This window comes from Rhipicephalus sanguineus, chromosome 3 (assembly GCF_013339695.2).
Source record: "Rhipicephalus sanguineus isolate Rsan-2018 chromosome 3, BIME_Rsan_1.4, whole genome shotgun sequence".
NCBI classification, from domain to species: domain Eukaryota; kingdom Metazoa; phylum Arthropoda; class Arachnida; order Ixodida; family Ixodidae; genus Rhipicephalus; species Rhipicephalus sanguineus.
Genome location: NC_051178.1, coordinates 36340275 through 36362924, shown reverse-complemented (window position 1 = coordinate 36362924; position 22650 = coordinate 36340275). Strand labels below are relative to the sequence as shown.

General features: G+C 47.7%; 1 protein-coding gene across 1 annotated transcript; it reads right to left on the bottom strand.

Moving 5' to 3' along the window:
* Positions 1-6971: 6971 nt before the first annotated feature.
* Positions 6972-22406, bottom strand: LOC119386561 (uncharacterized). The gene is made up of 3 exons (XM_049413173.1): positions 22251-22406; positions 16470-16616; positions 6972-7231 (listed from the first exon to the last, which is right to left on the bottom strand). Exons 2-3 carry the CDS (start codon positions 16605-16607, stop codon positions 7019-7021), a joined length of 351 nt encoding a protein of 116 aa, XP_049269130.1. The 5' UTR covers positions 16608-16616; positions 22251-22406; the 3' UTR covers positions 6972-7018.
* Between the last annotated feature and the right edge of the window lie 244 nt (positions 22407-22650).

Genomic DNA, 22650 nt, shown 5'->3' with positions numbered 1-22650 from the left:
AAGGCCAACGCCGCTGCATCGGTGCTCCATCCAGCTAGACGGACAATTAACCGCTGATTTCTTAATGTTGAATCGGAGTCCAAGACTCGCGATTTCTGTCTGGCAGATGTCGAGGAGGGATTGCAACTCCTGGTTACTCTGTCAAAGAACCAGATCGTCTGTGCAAAAGCCAAACCAGGCAGGCGGTGGTTCTCGCTGACACTAGTTGTGCTGAAACGCATGCTGAACCCGAGGTTTGACTTCAGCAAGGCCCGCTCTAGTCTGAATGCGTACAGAATGTACAGAAATGGCAACAGTGGGGTGCCTGCCTCAGACCCTTATTTACACGAATTGGATTATGTCACCCAACTGCACACTCACTACATTGTCGCTGTACATTCGCCGTGTAATGGAGATTAGCAGTCGTGGTGGTCCAAGGTCAGATAAGCATGCGAAGAGAGGACCATGCGGCACGTTATCGTACGCTTTTTCAACATTCAGAAAGCAGCACAACAGCGTCCTCCCTATTTTCGGGCTATTTCTGCACACTGCGTGATGACGAACAGATTGTCATCCAGCCGTCTGCCAGGCCTGAAGCCATTCTCGAGCTCGGTCAGTAATCCCTTCGTCTTCGCCCAGCCACTCAACCATGCTTTGATCACCCCCGCAAACAAGCGATACATGACGCTGGTGACCGTTATTGGCCTGTAGTCCTCTATGTTTCTCGCATCACCACCCCTTTTGGGGATAAGAATCACCTTGCCTTCATGCCATTCTTTGGGGATGGGCGGGATCGCCTTCGATGATGGCCGTGAGGATCTATGCGAGCTGTTCCCTCGAGCCCTCTTTAGTACGCGAGTCCTCTATAGTACTTTAATTAGTACGCGCGCTGGCATGCCGTCGGGGCCAGTGGCCGTTCGAGCCCTAACCCGCTTCAAAGCCCGTTCAATCTGTGAGCCAATTGAGAATGCCCAGGGTGGTTCTTCCTGCCCTCTTCAGTAAGGGGGGTGGTCGTATTCAGGCCTGAGGCCCCGAAAATCCGGGAGAAGTGCTGTGTAATGTATTCACACGGGACCCTCGTATTCACACGAGGGTCCCGCTGCAGTCTTCGACTATGGGACCCTCATCTGTATATTTTTCTGTATCCCCATTTTTCTGTATAATAGAATAATAATAAATGACTTTGGCTCGGTGACCGGCTGCCCCATTGCCGAATCTACAAGTAGAGGTGGCGGCGGGGGGGGGGGGGGGGGGCGGCTTTGTCCAAGGACCTGACGTATGTCCAAAACTTGTGTGCTGAAGATCTTCCTTGCTGTCTGATGGACTGGATCAGCCTAGGGTTGTAATCTGCTGTCTTGCATTGAACCAGGGCCTGCACCTTTTGCTTTTGGTCCAGATACACAGCCCACTTCTCTGCACATACCTCAGTGTCAAGACCTTTGATGGTCCTCCGATGTTCCCAATATGCTTGGCGGCGTTCTTTCCACGCCACTTCCACTTCTCTGTCCCACCATGGGTTCTGTAGTCTGTGTCCCAGTCGCCTTTCCTGGACCATCAGGGTACGCATTACAGCGTCCATAGCGCGCACAAACTCACTATGTGAGTGGGATTCCCGCCGTTGAGGACACTTTTCAAAATCCTCGGCGACCCTCTCGACTGACTTGCTCGGCAAGTACATGCCACGCCTCGGTGGAGGTGACCTGCAGCCTGTACGAACGCCGCCCTTGGAGAACGACAGACGTATGTGATTGTGGTCACTTCTGAGGCTGAACTGGCCGTCTTCATCGATATGTACCTGTGCTATGCGAGCGGCCAGTTTTGCAGTCACCAGCGCATAGTCTATGGTAGAGCGGCTGATACGAGCGCACCAGCTAGGTGAAGGATCCCTCACAGTCAGTATGGAGATTGACGATTTCTAAGGAGAGCTGCTCCGCACACCGCAACAACAGCTGTCCGTTGTAGTTTAAGTACCCGTCGGTGGCCGGGATGTGTCCATTGAAGTCGCCCATAAACAGTACCTCGCTGTCTGCACCCTACCGTTTCACATCTTCCGACGACACACTGTAGCACTTTGTCGTTGCCATCGTGTGGTCCACTGGCCACCGTTAAATACACTATACCAAAGAGGACAGACTCGCCAAGAATGCTCCCAGTAACCCAAATGTGTTCATCACAAGGCCCCTTCATTGGCATCGAAGCTGCGTTGCTGCGCCGCCAGCACCACCAAACTGGAAGCTGCCCCGGCGCTGCAGGACGGGTTGGCCTACGATCCGGCGTGTGGCATACGACGATTCAGCACACACGGGTCTTCCAGTGCAGGCTTCCAGTGCGGGCTTCATCGCTGAGCTCTTTACGACCTTCTAAAACAGCCTTATGCCGCCGGTACACCTGACGTTTTGACTAACAATTATCACCAAAGTCTTTATCATAGGAAAAGTTTCCATGTGGTCTTGTTGAGTTTTACAATAAACTTGATGGCAATCCATCGTTCCAAAGAGCGCTGCATTGTGGCTTGCAAGGGAAATGAAAACGAGTTGCACGGAAAAGTCCCGCCTTACTCTCCAGATGGTGGCACACAAAAGTGCGACCGCACGTGCGTAAGCTAACTTCCCCCTTCACCAAGCACTCCTAGCTCGTTGTGAGGTATCGACGCTTTACAATTTATTCATTGACATTACAATTGGACAAACCCTGTATATCGCTTGCGCCACATGGTGCATTCCAGGGGAGAAAAAAAGAACTGCTCTATTTTGTCTTCGCGATACCATACGAAAACAAACTCCAGATATAGCTTTTCGTGGGCATTCGTTGTGGCAAGCACACTGCGCCCATTTTAGAAATGGTAGTTAAGGCTCTTTTATACTCCGACGTCCGACGCGAGCGCCCGCGAGGACGTTGCGTTTCGTCACGCCGAGCCGGCGACGCTACGCCAGGTGCAAATCGGTCTCCGCTACAGTCGAGCCGGCTCCAACGCGCCGATGCGATCGCGTCTAGAGGAGCGCATGCGCAGTAAAGCGAAGAACGCGCCACGCCACCTGTCAGGAACCGACGAAACAGCCCGCGAAGCAGGTTCCTGTACATGCGAGTCCGGCGCGAAATGCAGCAGGATCTATTCGGAGCCGACCGACGCCCGAGCGCGCCAGCAGCCGTTGGCTGCGTCGGCGGTCAGCCGACGCCGGACTACAGAGGGCTGCTTTTTGCTGACGTAACGTCGCCGTGACGCGCGCACGCGCGCGTCGACGTTACGATGGAGTATATCAGAGCCTTTACGCACCTCAACTCAACTGCATGATCACAGCAACTGTACAGTCAGCTTTCTGGACCAGTGTACACCTGTGAGCAAAAGTATACGGACCATTGCCCTCCGTATACCTTTGCCATCTGCGCTGTCTAGTGGCAAGCCATCTGCGGTCGAGAGCATTTCTCTGACAAATTCCCTCAGAGTAATGCTCTCGACAGCTATTCCATCAAAGCAATGCTCTCGACAGCAGACGGCTCATGATTAGATGGCGTAGACAGCGATTTGGGCTCGCACTTGTGTGGTCCGTACTTTTGCTCACGGGTGTACATGGACACAAAAATGAAACATTAAGTCAATTTAGATGGATAAACTACTCTTTCAGAACTCCATAGTCGTTAATTTCACCATCATAAGCTAATTATTAGGAGAGGAAATGAAGGTAAAAGTTTCCATGTCTGAATTTCACGCCAGAAGTTTAGCAGGTCACTGTCAGTGCGAGGTCCCAAATTTCAGATTTTTTTTTGTATTTTGGTCACATTGGTTCAATGAAATTTTCTGAAACTTGCTGTGTTAAGACTCTGTGTGCCTTCGAACACCATGGCATGTACAGTACGGTCCACTGTTAAAGGGAACACTCCAATGAGCACCTTTCATTTTGCTGGCCCTCTAACTGCAAGTGGACAGGGGAACACTGTTCATGCACTGCACGAGTCTGTCATAAAGAGGCAGATCTGTCAACCACCAGCAGTTTTATGCAAATCTAAGCCACTATGTTTATGCAAGAGAGCGAAATCCAAACATGCCCTGTATGCAAGTGTTCCCTTTAACAGTGGACCCGTCTGTACAGTCGAACCCACTTATAACGATCCCAGATATAACGATCTATCGGTTATAACGACCATATTTCGGTGCACTTACGATTTTCCTATGCTACTCATCATAGGCGTGCGCAGGGTTGCCCATCAGGGGGGGCAAAGGTTCATCGCAGCGGCCCCCCCCCCCACCCTACTAAGTCAATGTATGGGGCAGATTTTACGCCCCCCCCCCCCTCTTAGGTGACTGGAAGGGTCAATGTACGGGACAGATTTTGCGCCCCCCCCCCCTCTTAGGTGATTAGAGGGGGCGGCCGCCCCCCCCTGCCCCCCCTGTGCGCACGCCTATGCTACTCATTGAAATTGCGTCCACATATAGCGAACATTTTTCAAAGCCTCCTACTTTTACAACGAACACTTCAGACACGGTCGCGGTAAATGGCATATACGAAGCGAAAAAAGTTGCCTTCTAAACCATGAGAGGCGCGCGCTCGCGCGTGCCCCGGTCCAGTTTACTTGTGACGAAGATACCCGAGATCGGCGAGCACCACACGCGCTGCTTTCGGACGCTACGAGCGAGGTCGCTCGCTTTCCAGTCGTTTCTTCAGTGGCAGAATGGCAGTGGGGAATAAAAAAAAAGAAAGAAAGAAATAGTAGGCAGCATGAAGCCTTGCAGTCAGCTTTCGCACGGCAACGTTTCCTGGCGTTGTTCACTGCAGCTACGACCGCCTGCAATGAACCTATGCCTTGGAACGCAAGAGGCCATAAAATGCTATAAGCGATGACCGCGATAACTTTTCGGCGCTTAAATGTTCACAGCGTCTACGTCACAATGTGCCACAAAATGTCTTTCATCTTTTCGGTAACGACAGAGACCAGCCGATCAATGATTACGACTTCCGCGCGATTCCTTCACGGATAAGAATCGGAAAGGAGCGAAGGCGATGTGGCGGCCGGCGATGAACGAGCCATTATAATTTATCGCCGACAACCTTATCACAGTCATCTGTAGCTATCGGCTCGGCTGCACGTGTGGCGTAAACTGTTCGGGGTGACGGCGGTACAAGCAGTACAAGTGCGCAATGCCATTGCCGTTCGAAAGTACGCCGCCACCGCGCCGTGCGAGATAAAGTGCGCGTCGGTTCGTGCAACGAAACTAGCTCGCTGGTGTTGAGAGACACAGGCACCGAGAAACGTTGATGCGCTTACAGCGAGCGTATACAGCGTGTTTAATTAGGTGCAACCCAAGCGCGCCGCGCCTGTCGTGCGGGGCCGTCAGAGCATCGCGGAGACGTAGAGTGCGCGTTGCTTGCAAAATGCTAGTCTTCGCCACGTTGAACGGACAGGTCGCTCGCTGCCTCCATGCATGGTCCGAAGTGAAGCGGGCACAAAAAGCGCACAAATGCGCGTACAAATGCAAGCGGCCAGGCAATGATGGCGTGAGCCGAGTAGGCGACGCGCTGCACGCAACTAGCCAGGGATGATCGGCTCCATGTGGCGGTATCGCGGATCAGTGAGACGGTGTCGGTTCACTGCAAAGGCGGTTTAATTCACTCGTGCACTCAGCGGGCTTCGCTTCTCAACACAAAAAGGCCTAACTTCTCACCGGAGGAGTTGTTAGCACTTTTCAATAAAAATGCGCAGAAAAAAAAAAGCGGCTCTGTCGCTAAATGCATGTTTTTGAGGGCGAGTCCATTTACAACGAACTACTGATATAATGACCAGTTTTCACAGCACTTTCGAGTTCGTTATAAACGGGTTCGACTGTATATAATTATTAGTGACAAACAATCATGTGGGCCCCAGCACACGTCGTTAAATTCTTGATGTCACGGAGAGCTGGTGCGATAACTTCAAGGCAGCACCTTGGCAGCATGTTTATTTCTTTTTGTGCGTTTTCTCGCTTACCAAGTGTGTTCTCATGCTAAGAGTGGTGCTTCTAGTATTGTCAAATTATAATTTATTAATATGATAATATGAGAAGAACTGCTTTTCTTTTTAGTGTCCCTTTAAAAGCTCAGCTAATTGGATAAGGTACACGCATGGTGCTGTGTGTACTTCTGTGTTGCTTTTTTTTTTTTTTCTTGTGTCAGACAAGTACTTCCCGTATCAACAAGCCCAGCAATCAACCATGTATGTATACCCATACAATTTTTTTCTGAAAACATATTTCGGTAATATTCTCCTAAGAAGCATGATGGTTAATACTCTAAGGAGTTTCTGAGGCTTTAAGACAGGTGGTTTAACTAAACTTGAAATTCAGCAAGATGGTGCAAAACCGGACGATCACATATGTCTCCCATCCTGTATCTCTTGTTCTTGTGAATGTCTAGTTTTATGCTCTAATGTTCCCGAGACAGGTGCTTAAGAACCTTTAGAGAGAAGTTGCCGGCTATTTTCAGTTCATTGCCTTGCAACACATTTTCCCAAATTTCAATACTGCAGTAATTTCTAAAACGTTGCAACAATAGGCCACTATATATCATGCAGTGCCTATGCATAACAATTGGTAGAAGATCAATTGTGGAAGGAGAGCATACTTAGATGTGTTGTGTGGCACTAACAAAGGCAACGATGTGACCCATACTAGTCACTTGCATTGATTTATTCAAATGATACCCATACTCAGTTTCTGTCACAAAACTGTGTTGTTCTAGAAGTGAATTAAGCCTTAGGCTCTATAGTTTCTCACACCATCAATAGACAAACATCATGTACGCTGGACGTCAGATTCCAAAGGCAGCAAGCACATTGTGTTCAAACAGTTACTACTGTCTAATGCTACTGCGTCGTCTAAAGCTTGTCCACACATTGTCACAAAAGCAGAATGTGTTTGCAAGCAGGAGAGCACTTTTCTCAAGCTGAGTGTTTCAATGAGAAGCCACTGCTCGCCTTATCAGTGTATTCAAGAGAACAGAGTGATTTTTGTAGATCACAAATGCATGACTCGCCGTCAATGGTGGCAGTATGCACACAGCACCAGTCCTTACGCATAATCCCGCAGTATGCGTCTCTCAACACTGTAGTCATACTCGGTCCAGGAGAGGTCACCCATGCTCCGCAAGCTGCGAAGCAGCGCATCCACATTCCCAGCAGTGGTGCCAGACTGGGTCAGGCAGGCATTCAATTGAAAAGGCACACCGTCAATACCATGTGGCTGGCTTGTAGGTGGTGGAGAACGCTGGGTTTCCATGTTCACCTGGCAAAAGTAACAAGAGCTGGTGGTCTAAGTGTACGCTGGAGTAATTTAAGCAGAAGACATTTACAGATATGCAGCTGTACTTGCAAATGATGGAAATATAGACAAAGCCACTACACATGGCTCTTAAAATAAGAGAGGCCTACTGTAATGTCTCAGACAGGTACATATTCTCTATAATGTACACTCAAAAAAGAAAGCATGCCAGAGAGTTTGATATTGTGAAGCATTGAGAACGGTAGCGAGGTTTAGCATTGCATACAAATTCCTGAAATGATGTTCTAACAATACACGTGTGTGACACATTGGCATCACACACCCACACAAGGCAAATGCTGCTGGCCAGAAAATACAGTGCTCTTGCAGCCCCCAGAAATCTCATAGTGCTGGTATCTGTAGAGGTTGCTACTATTGTGTTGGTTAGTGGCGCCCCCCTCTAGCTGTGGTGTGTTTGTACAAAGTTGAATAAAGACCAGTTGTTGTTTGGGTTCAGCGTTGACCGGCTGTCTTGCTGCGGGCTCCTCAGGCACTCAGGCTATGGCTTGATCACCGCCACCCGAGAACTAACAATACTTCATGGAGTCAGAAGTAGTTGAACACCAAAGTCACGCTTAGCCAACGTCCCCACCACGTCTATGGAGCAGTCCAGCTCAAAATGGTTTGGCATCAACCTTCATACGCCGAACCGTTCGACTTCGGCAGCACCAGGAGCTGGCCAACACGAAGAAGCTACTTCCAGGACTACGCCGCAATCTCTGGACTCAAGAATGCATCAGAAGAAACACAGGTGCACTCGCTCCTATACTGTATGGGCCCCAAAGCGTGTCCGCTCCTCGACACATCCTCACTTGATGCTCCATCCATCACCTCGTACAAGACTGTTGTCGACAGTTTTACTGAGCACTTCGTACATCCTAGCAATGAGCGCTACAAATCATTGCATTTTCACAGACGCGTACAGCAGCAAGACGAGAGCACTGAATTATGCAGGTTGGTGAAACGCTGCACCTATCCTTCCATGGAAGTTGAAGAAAGGCTAGTACGCAACAGGTTCATCATTGGCTTGTGAGACTCGTGTCTCTCGGACCAGCTTTGCAGAAACACTAAACTCATTTTCAAAGGAGCTTGGACGTAAGCACACCAGGCTGAAGACGCGCAGCAGTCACAAGCTGGTACAAGTTATGATAGACCCAGCGTTTTGCAAATGGATGCTATGAGGATGCAGAAGTCTGCAGGCCTTCACCGGAACACTAAGCCTTCTTTTGACCGGACCCAGGCAAGGTAGCAGCCGTCAAGACCATGGAAGCTCCAAACGACGTTGCAGGTGTCTGATGTTTTCTCGGAATGGTCAATCATCTTGCCAGGTTCTTGCCACACATCTCCGACATTACTGCTCCAATTAGAGCCCTCCTTGACAAGTCTTCAAGCTGGACGTGGCAACATGAACAAGAGGCTGCATTTGTGAAGGTGAAGGAGCTCCTGACATCTGATAGGTGTATGGCCAAGTACAATCCATCATATGCCACCATTGCCTCAGCTGATGCTAGTTTATTTGGACTTGGGGCGGCCTTGCTGTAGACGCAGCCATCAGGTGAGCGCCGTCCTGTCACTTTTTGCCTCGAGAGCAATGACGAAGACAGAGCAGAGATATAGCCAAACTGAAAACGAAGCTTTGGCAATAACCTGGGCTCTCCAGCAGTTCGACGAATTCGAACGTGGTATCCAACTCGATATTGAGACAGATCACCTACCCCTTGTCTCTCTTTTCGGCAAGATGGAGCTTGACATATTGCCTCCAAGAATACAAAGGCTGCGAATCTAAATAAATGCCTTACCCATTCAAGGTACTTCATGTGCCTGGTAAGCTCTTGGCTACTCTCTCGTGCATCAGCACCCCGAATGCATCTCCCATGGACGCTGTGTAGCTCCTTACCATAGAAACAGCGACCTGCACACCCCTAGATGCAATGGAGCTCTATGTTGCAGAAACAGTGGCTGCCACTTTCGAAGTTTTGCCACTGAATGTGCAGGAGGTGCGTCAAGCACAAAGCTCAGATGGCGAATGCGCGACATTAATCTCCTTTTGTCAGCGGGGGTGACCTCGGAAAAACAAGCTGCCGCTGCACATCTCCAAGTATTCCTCGGTGATTGATGAACTTTGTCTGCAATGGCTTACCGCTCCAAGGTGTCGGTTTGGTGATTCCACCGTCACTTCAATCTGCAGTCTTGGCACTGCTACATGAAGGACATCAAGGCGTTAACAGAAGCAAAGCCCTTACGCGAGATTGAGTATCATAGCCTGGCATCTCTAATGGCATTACCTCTCTGGTCACCAACTGTGAGAAATGTGCTTTCACTTGGGTTAACTTCGCTGAGCCCCTACAGCGACAACTCTCCCTGATTGTTCATGGCAACTTCTCGGCATGGACCTATTTCACTTCAACAAACAAACTTTCCCCCTGGTAGTCAATTACTACTCAAGGTACCCAGAAGTAATAACCTTGAGGAGCACAACCGCGCAAGCTGTCGCAGATGTACTAAACAGCATACACACCTGCAATGGGATATCCGAGGAGATTTGGCCTGACAATGGCCCGCCATTCTCATCACGAGATTTTGCAGCCTTTGCTTCCTTGTATGGCTTTGTCCATACGACAAGGAGTCCTCATTACACCCAGTCGAATGGGAACGTGGAGAGAATGGTCAGGACGATCAAAAACTTCTTCATCAAGGCGAAATACCCCCACTTGGCTCTCCTAAGCAACCAGGATACCCCAGGCGTCAATGACTTTAGCCCTGCTGAGCTTAGCTCTTGAAGGCTCAGCTCTTGATGGGTCATCGACTAAGGACCAAGGTCCCCAGGAAAGAAGAATTACTAGACCCAAACTGGCCACTGAAATGTTGAGAAACGCATCCTAGCAAAGGAAGCAAGAAAGGAGCTACAAGCGTCATCGGACCAGGCATCAAATGCAACTTTCAGTAGGACAGCAAGTGTGGGTGTGGCCAGAATATGTAAAAGGAACGGTGTTAGGCCCGGTGCAAAGACCCAGGAGCTACATTGTAGAAACAGGACAAGGCAGCATCTTGCAGCGCGACAGGTGTCACCTTGTCCCCTTTGTTCCAGCATCACTGGCATCACAAGCTTCAGCAGAAGGAGCCGAGCCACAGCTGCCAGTAGCTCATCCAACTCCTCAAGGTCCTCCCAGAACCATGGAAACGACGAGTGACTCGGGACAGGCTGGTGATTGCTAGCGATGGTAGCGCACGCGTAGTGGCCGACACGTCGTTCCATCAAACCGTTTGAATCTATGACCGCCGAATGTTCTGAAAGGGGGGAGATGTAGAGGTCACAACTATTCTGCTGGTTAGTGGCGCCCCCATCCAGCTGTGGTGTGTTTGTACGAAGTTCAATAAAGAACAGCTGTTTGGGTTCAGCGTCAACCGGCTGTCTCGCTGCGGGCTCGCTCCTCAGGCGCTCAGGCTATGGCTTGGTTACTGCCTCCCAGAGAACTAGCAATAATGCTTCAGTATGATGAGGACTGTCAATGTGGAACTCAAAAAGGTATCACATTCGAACAGTGCACGAGATCAGTGGGAAAACTCCAGGAAAACATCAGCAAGCAATGAGCTGCAGAAGACTCCAGATAAACAAGACTTGCCTAAATGGAATGATGGTATCAAGTTTGGTTGGCCACTTATAGGATCAATATTAAGAAACTCAGATTACACAAAAGTGATCTTGTTGTTAACTTTGGTCAAAACGAAACCTTAACTGAAACTGCCACCCTGCTTATCAACACATCAAGGAGGAAAAGTATGGCAAACATGTCAAGTATATATGCTATAAATAGTGAAGACAATTCAATCTATTAGGTAGTTGCAGGGAAGTTACTGCAAGTTACAGATATCAATGTTGCGATGGCGTGACTAACAATAAGAAGTTTGTTAGTCGTAATTATAATCCTTGAAGCTGAAGAGAGCACAATGGCATTGATAGACAGTTGGGTTGAGACTACAGCTTTAGTCACATCACCAGAAAAGAGATATCTCAGATGATGCCTTTGTTACCAGCTATGATGAGACAGTTGAAAATATCTTGTATGTTCATGGAAAAGACCGATCCTATTGATGAAGCCTTGGGCACCGCTGTTTTGGACAAGATAACAAGAGATGGCATTTCCCATTTCATAGTAGTATTTTTTACACAAGAACCATGCAGAAATGCCAGCAATCCTTTTATGAATAAAGATCAGCCTGCATAAATGATCCTTTTTGCATGTAGTAGCTACAGTGAGCAATTTTGGTGTCCTTAGTCTAAATAAAACTTCCCATAAAATCCTTTTTCAGACTCCTTGAGTTCGGTTTCAAGGTATGTACTGCATTAGATAACATTAGCCTGACAAACTTTTTGTTCTACTCAAATTGGTGCATACACAGAGCAATTCTGCAAACGTTAGAGCATCTACGTCGTGTGCTTGTGCACAACATTCACACCAGCAGCAGAAGATACGATTCTGTTTTGACTACTGTGCCAGTACGGCAGTAAACAGAGTAGTCAAATTCACACCACATCTTTGAAGACCATCTAACTTTTAGAGTGTGAGCGGAGCACGTGTCAGTGATGGCAGGACAGCACAATGTGAATGGCGTCGATACCATTGCTATCCCAATAAAACTTCAGTTTATTGTCAGCACAACGGGATACCAGAACTTCCGACTCTGTTCAAGTGACTGTAAAGCAGTCACAAATATGAGGTCCCATCATGGTACGATTATTTATCAACGTTTGCAGAAACTTACTCCCCTACATCATGAACCTCTGTGATATTCCATTACTGTACTTTCTACATGTGTACATCAACTATGGTCAACCAAAAGCAAAAAGCATAAAAACTGTTAACAACATCCATAAGAACGCAACGACAATGCTTGTCGCTCACATGCACAAAGTAGGCAACAACAATGCGATTTCATTATCAAAGTTGACTGAAAAGCACAAAGCAACAAAGCTGTGTAATGTGCTCTGGCATTCTGGATGAACGTTCACTTAATCAGGTGATCAGTGAGTTAATTATAGATGCCTGGCTGAGTAGAACAGAACTCAGGGTCGGCAGCTATTGGTGTCTTTGGAGCAGACGGCAAAATATTCTGAACCACTCCTGGAGTATAAAGCATCATTTAAGCATGCCATAAATATTGCCACGTGCGTTTCTTTATTACTTTTGCTGTATTCGGTTTTCGGGCACAAAGACTGTCAGCAACGCTCTGCGCGAACCGCGCCTCATTGTTCGAGAACCTTCGCGATCATTGCAGATCGTTTTGTTAAGATTGCGCGCAAGACGCGCACACTCGAGCTTATTCTAGAATTTGCACGACAGCCAGCGATAACGCTGGAATATTCGACGGCACATGTTTAAATGCCGACGCGCTTCAGCGCTGGTCAGTTGATCGACGGTCGACAATCTGTACGCCGCTATCAGTGCATACCGTGTGTATTGCTGTAAATTAACTTTCCGTTTCCCGGCCACAAGTTCGGCCAAATAAACAGTTTCATCTTGACAACGCCGACTGCTGTCTTCGTCGACGTCACGACCACGTGACATCTGGTGGAGGTGCTGCTGCTTCCATGATCCGCACGCCCCCGCGAAGCGCTGACCCAAGCCCGTGCCGCGAGGAGGACGACGGCAAAGAAAACCCGGATCGTCGAACAAGCCGCAGGCAGAAGGGACTACCGCCAGAGCATGGGCTCCTTCCCGAACAAACCAGGCAGCCCCAAGTCCCAACACCGACCGCAGCGACGATGACCGACCCCGTGCAGCCTTCGCCGATCCTACTCCGGCAGCCCAAGGAGCCGCCAACCTTCCGCGGGTCGTCATTCGAAGACCCGGAAACCTGGCTCGAGACTTTCGAAAGGGTCGCAACATTTAACAACTGGAACGCCGACGACAAGCTGCACCATGTGTACTTCTACCTGGAAGAAGCAGCAAGGACATGGCTCGAGAACCGGGAGTCCACGCTTCGAACCTGGGATCTCTTTCGCAGTGCTTTTTTGGGAGACGTTCACGAGCGTCGTCCGAAAGGAAAGGACCGCAACCTTGCTGGCGACACGGGTTCAGCTCCAGAACGAAAACGTGACCATCTTCGCGGAAGAAATGACCCGGCTGTTCCGCCATGCTGACCCCAACATGCCTGAAGAAAAGAAGGTTTGTTTCCTCATGCGAGGAGTAAAGGAACAGCTCTTCGCTGGCCTTATGAGGAATCCGCCGAATACCGTCCAAGAATTTGTCTCCGAAGCAACAACAATCGAGAAAACGCTTGAGATGCGAACAAGGCAATACAACCGCAGCTTCTCGACCACAAGCTACGCCGACGTTCAAGCGCTAGGATCCACCGACCTGCGTGAGACGATTCGAGCAATCGTGCAAGAGGAGCTGCGAAAACTTCTACCTTCGTCGCAACCTCAAGTAGCTTCCATCGCCGACGTCGTACGCCAGGAGATCCAGCATTCACTCGGTGCGCCTCAGCTAGTAGAGCCGCAGGCGCAAGCTATGAGCTATGCTGCTGCAGCCCGCCGTCATGCTCCTCCTCTACGCCCACGCCAAGGCGACACACCGCCGCAGTACCGTCGCCAGACGACGCCGCCGCCACCGACGCCCTACCGTCCACCTGTCGGCCAGACGCCGCCGCCGCCACCGACGCCCTACCGCCCACCTGTCGGCGAGCGCTGCACCCCGAGGAAGACCGATGTCTGGCGCGCCCCTGACAACCGCCCGCTCTGCTACCACTGCGGGGAGGCCGGCCACACGTATCGCCGCTGCCAGTACCGTCAGATGGGGCTACGCGGATTCGCCGTCAACGCGCCGCGCCCGCAGCCAGGCGAACGGCCTCGCGACATCGACGACTACCTCACCGGAACACAGTGGCAAGAACGACGACCTTCCCGCTCGCCGTCGCCCGGCCGTTACATGTCACCGCACCGCCGGCAGTACACTGGTCCAAACCGGGGCCGGTCGCCTAGCCCGTATCCGGAAAACTAAGGGCAGCAACCGATGGAGGTGCGGTTGCTGAACGACGAAATTCTGAAGATCCTCCGCCGTCGACGACGCCGCCGCGCCGAAATTCCGAGCCCCCGCCACACGCCGAACGACGTCCTGAAGACGATACTTTGCGACCGGAAGCAGACCTGACGACGCAACGCGGAATCAGCAGTGCAAACCGACGTAGCCGTGACCCGACGCCGCGACGTAACCGCAACGCAAGACGGCGGATTAGCGACCTCGACGTTCTGATCGACGGTCACAACGTCACCGCTCTCGTCGATACTGGAGCCGACTATTCCGTCATCAGTGGGCCGTTCGCAGCAAAGTTGAAGAAAGTTAGGAGTGCTTGGGAAGGCCCCGAGATCCGGACCGCTGGAGGCCATCTGATAACGCCGATTGGTGTCTGCACGGCGAGGGTCACTATCAATAACCGGACTTATCCTGCGAGCTTTGTAATCCTACAAAACTGCTCCAGGGATGTGATACTTGGAATGGACTTCCTAAGTGACCACGGCGCCGTTATCGACCTGAGGTCTCAGTCGATAACGCTGACCTCAGACAAAGCGCTCCCGCCCCACGCGATGCCAGGCAACCATGCATTGAATGTGATAGAAGAGCAGGTGACCATTCCGCCGCGCTCCAGCGTCATTATTTCTGTCGGCACCGAGAAACGTGCGAACCTTGAAGGCGTCATCGAGGGCGATCAGCACCTACTCCTGAACCGTCCAATTTGCGTCGCACGAGGTATAGCCGAGCTGCGTGACGGTAAAGCAAAAGTAATAAAGAAACGCACGTGGCAATATTAATATTTGTTATTAAACATTGCACATACAATAACCACTGCAAACTGCAAGGAACAAATAATTAGGCAGATGGATGGTCATTGAATACTAAGATGAGCTATGTGGTAGTTAAAATGCCAGTACTTGCGGCAGAAATGATACAAAAGCAATAAAGTTGAGCACCAAGTTATAAAAGTGACCACAATCACATATAGGTAACTGCCACCAAAGCAGCAGTTTATAATCGGTACGAGATCAAAGCAATCTATTATTTTCAGATTTCACCACAATAGCCTGCATTGAACCCCCTCCCCCCAACCAAAAAAAAAAAAAGAAAGAAAACAGTTAAATGAGCTAATACACTTCAAATGCCAGTTCTTGTGGCATAAATGAGGCTGATAAAGTGATAACTGCAACCAGTCACACATCACAGTTGTCACAGTAGTAGCTAATAATCAGTATGATATTGAACTAATCTGACACACTTGTCAGGTACAAACATACAGCTACATCAGATACATATTGTGCCAGTACTTGTGGCATTGTCAATATGATAGTATGCAGCTAGCACGTTAAAAAAACTCAGGTGGTCGAAATTTCCGGAGCCCTCCACTAGGCTTAGTAGGACTGACAATTGGGTTAGTTGGTAAGGATTCATATTTATGAAACGGCGCCATGAAGTAAGACAACAATACGAAGGAGCACACGAAACACAAGCATCGGCGCTTGTGTTCCGTGTGCTCCTTCGTGTTTTTGTCTTACTATGTGGTGCCGTTTCGTATATATGAAATATGCCTCCACTACAGCGTCTTTCATAATCATATTGTGGTTTTGGGACGTTAAACCCCAACAATTATTATTATAGTATGCAGCTAGTATACTTGCATACTGGGACGATAGTATACAGCTTGTTTTTGGTTTCGTTTAGGCTCGCTGGATAGTCACGTGGTTAAAGTTCATTGTTTTCAGTTTCCCAGCGCCATTTCGGAGCAGGTTTGAAGCAGTTTCTAACAAAAATTACAGTGTGGAGCAGCACTTCTCTTTTGGAGCAGTTTGGAGCAATTCGAGCAGCACATCCATCACTGATGTTGTGACAGCTGATGTGACAAAATGCAAAGGCCGTATTGCTACTTTCTAAGAAGCACAAGTTAAAATCATAATTATAGCTTCTGTTCTTTGCCACATGTTAATCATTTGTAAATTTCATATCTGCAAAATTCTGCGATGAAACTTTTTTGACAAAATGCGCAGACTTTGTTGCGATGGAATTCCACTGCAGCTTCGGAGGTGCCCACCCTCTTTTCTATTCCATTTACAAAACCGTTCACATCAGCCTGAACAAATGTGCTCATCATTTTTCAATGCATCAGCTTCAAAGCATGCAGTGTATCACAAATGGCACATGATGATACTAACAAGAGGATCTACGGCGGCCTGAGGTGGCTCACTAACGGCTGGGCTCTCGAAGACCACAAAGTCGCCCTGCTGGCTCTCCTGGAACAATGCAGGCTGCTCCGCAGGAGTCGCTTTCCGGCCAAATATGGACTTGAACATGATGCCACCCTGCAATACAGGCTTCAATGTCAACACAGTTGTTCAACATATAGGGTTGCCACCTGCCCAGTTTTAGTCCAACCTGGCCGGTTTTTTAGACAGTGGGCCGGTTGCCGGTCCACACCTAGGAGCGGCCATCATTGGCCGGTTTCTTTGGCCATAGTATGGTGTTTTCTCTTTTTTTGCATTTTATAAGCGCGAGTTCAGCAACTTCAAAGATACTAAATAGTTTTTGTCAGTCACCAAAACTGTCACACAATTTTCAACCAATTTCTATCTTGTGCCCATAAAAACCTGAAGTAACTGATCCCTCCAGTTATACTGATCATAGAGCAAAAAATCAACTTCAGTCATTACATGCTCCCATCATGAGAGTAAATTTTTCACCTTCGAAGCAGCGAAAATTAGCTCAAAAATCTGTTCCGAAAGACTAGAGATCTCAACCAGAGAATGAGAGCTAGCTCCTGGCCGTGGACGGCATCTATTGGAGATTATATGTGATGTTTTATGGCGCAAGTGCCAATGATGGCCAAAGAGTGCAAGGACATGATGTAATGCATGATCAATGATGGTGTAAGGTGGCTGTAAAGAGGCCTTAAGATGCTGCACACTAAATCTGTGTAAAATGCATAAAATGGTTAATAGAATGAAAGTGACATGAGAGGTATGCAGCGAATTAAAATCTGTGCAATGTATGGAATATACAAAAAAGGTGAAGCAATACTAGGCACTACTGCCTCACATGGCCCCTTGTGAGCAAGGAGCCCGAGCTTTAGTGCATTACAAACATGGTACTTTCGCAGCAGCATCCTCCTGCAGAGGATCTGCTACGATTCTTATGGGCAAACTATTTTCAATGAACCAACATCATTTAAAAATGACAGAACAGAATTTTTGTCAAACAACGGATCAATACCTAAAAAAAAACGCCAGGCCTGCGCGGAAAGCGCAGCACAGTCACAGCGAAAGCTGGAAGAGCGGTATTTCTAGAGCCCGTTATAAACTCTCCTGGGGCCAGTACACTAGCAACGTACCCACTACGCCACAAGTCATAATTTTTATGAAGTTGGGAAGCACCCACTATGCCATTATTCGTCATTCTGCGGAGAAGCGAGCTGCCATCTGTAAGGCATTACGTGCACTTTGTTGATGCGATGGCTGATGACGATGAAGAATTATGGCTGAGCCCTTTGTAATGGGTTGGAAGCTTTAAACGACTCACTAATTACGTAATTCGCATTGTGTGACACCCGGTCGTCATTTCACTCTCCCACCACGCTATATAACATATGTTACCGTGAGAACGAGAGAGAGAGGGAAATAATTTTATTGAGACCCTGAGGAAATGCATCATGGGGGCCTCATGGGCTTCCTTGCCAACCAATACAAGTGCACTTGCGAGGAACCCACTATGCTATAAATCATCACAATTTTTGTGAAGTAGGGAAGCAGCCACTATGCCACTTTTCGTCATTCTACGGAGAGCCGTGGTACCTGCTAAATATATGTAAGGCATTATGCGCACTTTGTTGATGCTGTGCCTGATGACGATGAAGAATTATGGCAGAGCCTCAGTAGTGGGCAAGAGCCAGTACAGAGGTACAAGCAAGCAAGCCCTTTGTAATGGGTTGGATCAACAACCTACTCGTTGCACAATTCGCATTGTGTGACGCCTGGTTATGAAATTTGCGTTGTGTGATGGCTGGTTCTTATTTTACTCTTTTACCACGCTATATTACATATAGTAATGTGGTTCCTTCCTGACATGAAGCCTGTATAGTGTCTTTTTGCAGAGCAGTTTCAAGCACCGGCACGGCTTGAAAAGGTCGTGATAGCACAATGCCCACTCAAACACGGAATGTGCGGTTCAACAAGTAACTTTCTACAACATTTACCATTGTACCATGTAAGCCTAAGTGTGAGAGGTCTCTCAATATTCTAAACCACCATGTTGTATCATAGGCCTTTTCCATGTCAAGGAATACCGAGAAAAAGAACTGCTTATGGACAAATGCTTTGCAAATTTGTGCCTCAATGCGTACCAAGTGGTCAGTCGTCGACCAACACTCTCGAAACCCGCACTGATATGAGTCAAGCAGTTTGTTCAATTTAAGGAAATGTAGCAAGCGGCGGTTTATCACTTTTTCAAATACTTTACACAGACAGCTCGTTAGTGCTATAGGCTGGTAGCTCAAAACAGAAGATGGATCCTTGCCCCGTTTCAGAATCAGGATTACGATGGCCCCTTTTCATGCAGTGGGGATTTCACCGGAAAACCACACAGCATTGTAGAGGCAAAGGAGAGTTTTTTGCGTTTCATGCGGTAAATTTTTCAGCAGTTCATATATTACATGGTCGTAACCTGGGGCAGATTTGTTGCAGCAACTTAGTGCTGCCTGCAGCTCTGCTAAGCAGAAAGGTTGGTTGTATCCTTCAGTTCTCGCACTTTTACATTCTAACTTCTATCGTTCTATTTGTGTTTTGTATCTTTGAAAGGTGTCGTAATAGTGTGACGAACTGGATACATGTTCAAAATATGCGCCCAGGAAGTTAGCTAGATCTTCCAAGGAGTCGTCATGTGTGTTCACCAGAGGAAGAGAAGATATTTGTCGGTCTTTGATCCAACTAACTCTGTTCCATACCTTAGCCTCAGCCGCGTAGGAGTTGATACCTGAAATAAATCTTTGCCAACTCTCTCTTTTAGCTTGCTGACAGATTCTTCGGCTTTGGGATTTTATCTGTTTAAAATTTATTAGATTTTCTGCAGTGGGGAAATCACGCAGTAGCCCCCATCCTTCGGTCTGTTTCTGTCGAGCTTTATGGCACTCCTCATTCCACCAAGGAACACGGTGTTTGCATGCCACATTTTTCACTTCAGATAAACATTGCGAAGTGGCGTCAATTAGAAAACCAGTAAAGTATTCGACAGCGGCATCAGTTCCCAAGGAAGGCATGTCAGCCCATGAGATACTTGTAGTAACGGTTCGGTACTTTTCCCAGTCAGCTGTATCAACCTTCCAAGGTTGTCTGATTGAGCAGTTCCTGTTTTCCACTGGTGCATGTTTGTTGAATAAGAAAGAACCCACGTATTTTAGCCACGCAAGCAAAACATACTCATCGATCGATCTTAGCATTGTCTCTCCATCCCTTCAACTGGATTTTAATTAGAACATTATTAAAAACCCCTATGGGGCCCCGCCGCAATGGTCTAGTGGTTATAATGCTCGACTGCTGACCCAAGGGTCGCGGGATCGAATCCCGGCCGCGGCGGCTGCATTTTTGATGGAGGCAATAATGTTTGAGGCCCGTGTACTTAGATTTAGGTGCACGTTAAAGAACCCCAGGTGGTCGAAATTTCTGGAGCCCTCCACTACGGCGTCTCTCATAATCATATCATGGCTTTGGGACGTTAAACCTCAGATTAAAAAAAAAAAGGCTAATGGTGGATATCTAATGGTGGGCATCTTATATCTAAACCCCAGATATTTTTATTAAATATCTGACCCACATAAAAAACTTGCCTTGCCTTCATTCAAAGCACTTAAGGTGTGCAACCCTCCTAACAGGTGGTGTTATGTGGAGCGGTATGGCACTGCACGAACCTTTATTGTTGGGTTTGACACCGAGTACAGCTATTTTCATGCCTTCTAGAGATTCGTTTGAATAATACAATTCTTGAATGATGCATTTCATCTTCTGGTTCTGTTGAAGATCACATCAACAAGATTTTACTGTATTTCTTCCCGCAGTGTATGACAGAAGCCAGTACTTGGATTAGAAAATTCAATCACCATGAGGTATCAGTAAACCTCACACCAGCAAGTATGCACATAGCAGGAGACTTGCAGTGGCATCAAAAAGGGTGGTTCCAGCACAATGAAACCAACACAAAGGCATTCACTACTAGAAGTTGCTTGCATAAAAGACTCGGAGATTCACATAAAAGTTCAAGTATACATCACAAACCACTGATACCACCCTTAACACATGTACACATTGTATTGTCCAAGTAATCTTTAACTTTGCCAGTAATATTAAGTGGGCCTCAAACACTTCATGAACCTATTTAGAAACCCGGGAACACGAGACAAATGTTATTCCATACCAAACACAGGAAGGAATTTGTAATGTTGCATTGAAAACTTGTAAAAATACTTGGCTGCCTCCTTCACATCGGCTAAGCAAAACAAGTGGGCCCAGCAGGTGTTGGCCGATTTCTTGATCACAAGAACGTCCCGAGTAACGGTGAACACTCATACTTAGTTAAAAAGTTTACAAATTGCAGGAAGTGTGGTGGCATGGTACGTACAACCAGACCTAAAAAAGTATATATGTGTGCAGTTGGGAAGACTGGGAAAGTATTGCTTTTTTAGTCTTGACCGAACCTGCTTAATGAATTATTTTCTCGTACATTCACGCAAGATAGCTCCCATCACACCACATTCATGCAAGCACCATGTCAATCACCTGCCTTGTATCAAGTGTACTGTAACAGTATTCACCAATGTGTATTGTTGTGTATCAAGCTACACTAATACACAATGCCAGCGCACGCTACCTTTCCTCTGTGCACACGTGCTCACACCGCCTTCCAATAAGGAACTTCCCGCAATGCTAATAACACTTGTGCAATTCTCCTCTGTAGAGCAGGAACAGTGACCACCACGTGGTGGTCACTTATGCACGAGAAGCAGGGTTCACACAGGTTTCAGAGTCAACAAAAGTTGTCTCTGAAACCTGTGTTATAAATATGGCACACTATCATTTAAAATAGCTCAAACATTTAACCAACACTAAACATCTCTCTTATAGCTTGAGTTGCTTTGGGACATTAAACCCCACAAACCAACCAACCGAATAAAGATATAACATTTGAGGGCAATATTTGAGGGTAATATCTCCACGACCAGTGTTGTCAAAGAGGAGGGGAATGGTTGAAGATCCAACAGTGATCGTTCATGCACGCATAAATGGAGACATCCTTTCAAAAAGACATAGCATTTCGCTAGTTTATATCACAACTCTTTTGCTGTTTTTTGGGGCGCCTGTTGTAAATGGAAGTGCGGTATCTGTATGCATATAGGCAAATGATAGGCAGAGAAATGTCTATATTTGCTTGTTCCAAATACTTCAAATATTGATATTTGAGCAGAAGTGAACACAGAATATTCATACAAGTTTAAATGTAACCAATCTTGGACTGTATTGTTCAAGAAATTCAAGGATTTTCAGAAGGAAAAGTTGCAGGACCCTAAAAGCGCATACTTTTCAATATCTTCCAAGCACACACCTGTGCACACACGAACTGCTGAAGCAGCGGTCAACACATTCATAGACGAAAACAAGGGGAAGCGCCCGTGATGTGAGATGACATCATCGAAACATATCATAAAACGCTTTAACCAATTTTTGTTGCACATTTCGGCCCATGACGTGGGACAGAATTATTTTTCTTCGACGTCGTAAAATGACAGCTAAATCGGTAAACATAGCAGAACATTTATAAAGAAAAAAGAAACGAGACAGCGCACCACTCTTGCGCTGCGCACTTAAAATGGTGCATACATCGCGCTTTATTTCATGTGCAGTTACAGCGAGCGCAGTACTTGTCATTAGTGCAACCATTTTCGACGGCACACCTACCTGTCAAACCTTGTCGAAACTGCTGTCACTTCAATAGATCGCCACCTTGTCTGGTCGTTTTCACTTGCGTCAGTTATCGTCAGCAGCAGCAGACACACGCTCGTCTTCCGACATACGTAACAAACTACGTGCGCAATGTTTGAAGTAAAATATCCACTAGCGCCGGATCCCGCGTGGGCCTCTTGCGGTGAACTGCCGCGCCGCGCCGCTGCTGCACCAGACCTGGTAGAGTTACTGTATATGCTACCTTTCGGTACCTAAAGGTAGCATATACAGTAACTCTAACACCCGCGGGCTTTTCGCGCTGGTGTGCTCTGTCTAGTTCTGTCCATAATAAAGTGCTAGGGGAGGCTACCAAGTTGTGGAATAAAGCGGTGTGCATATGGCTAGCAAAGTGTGA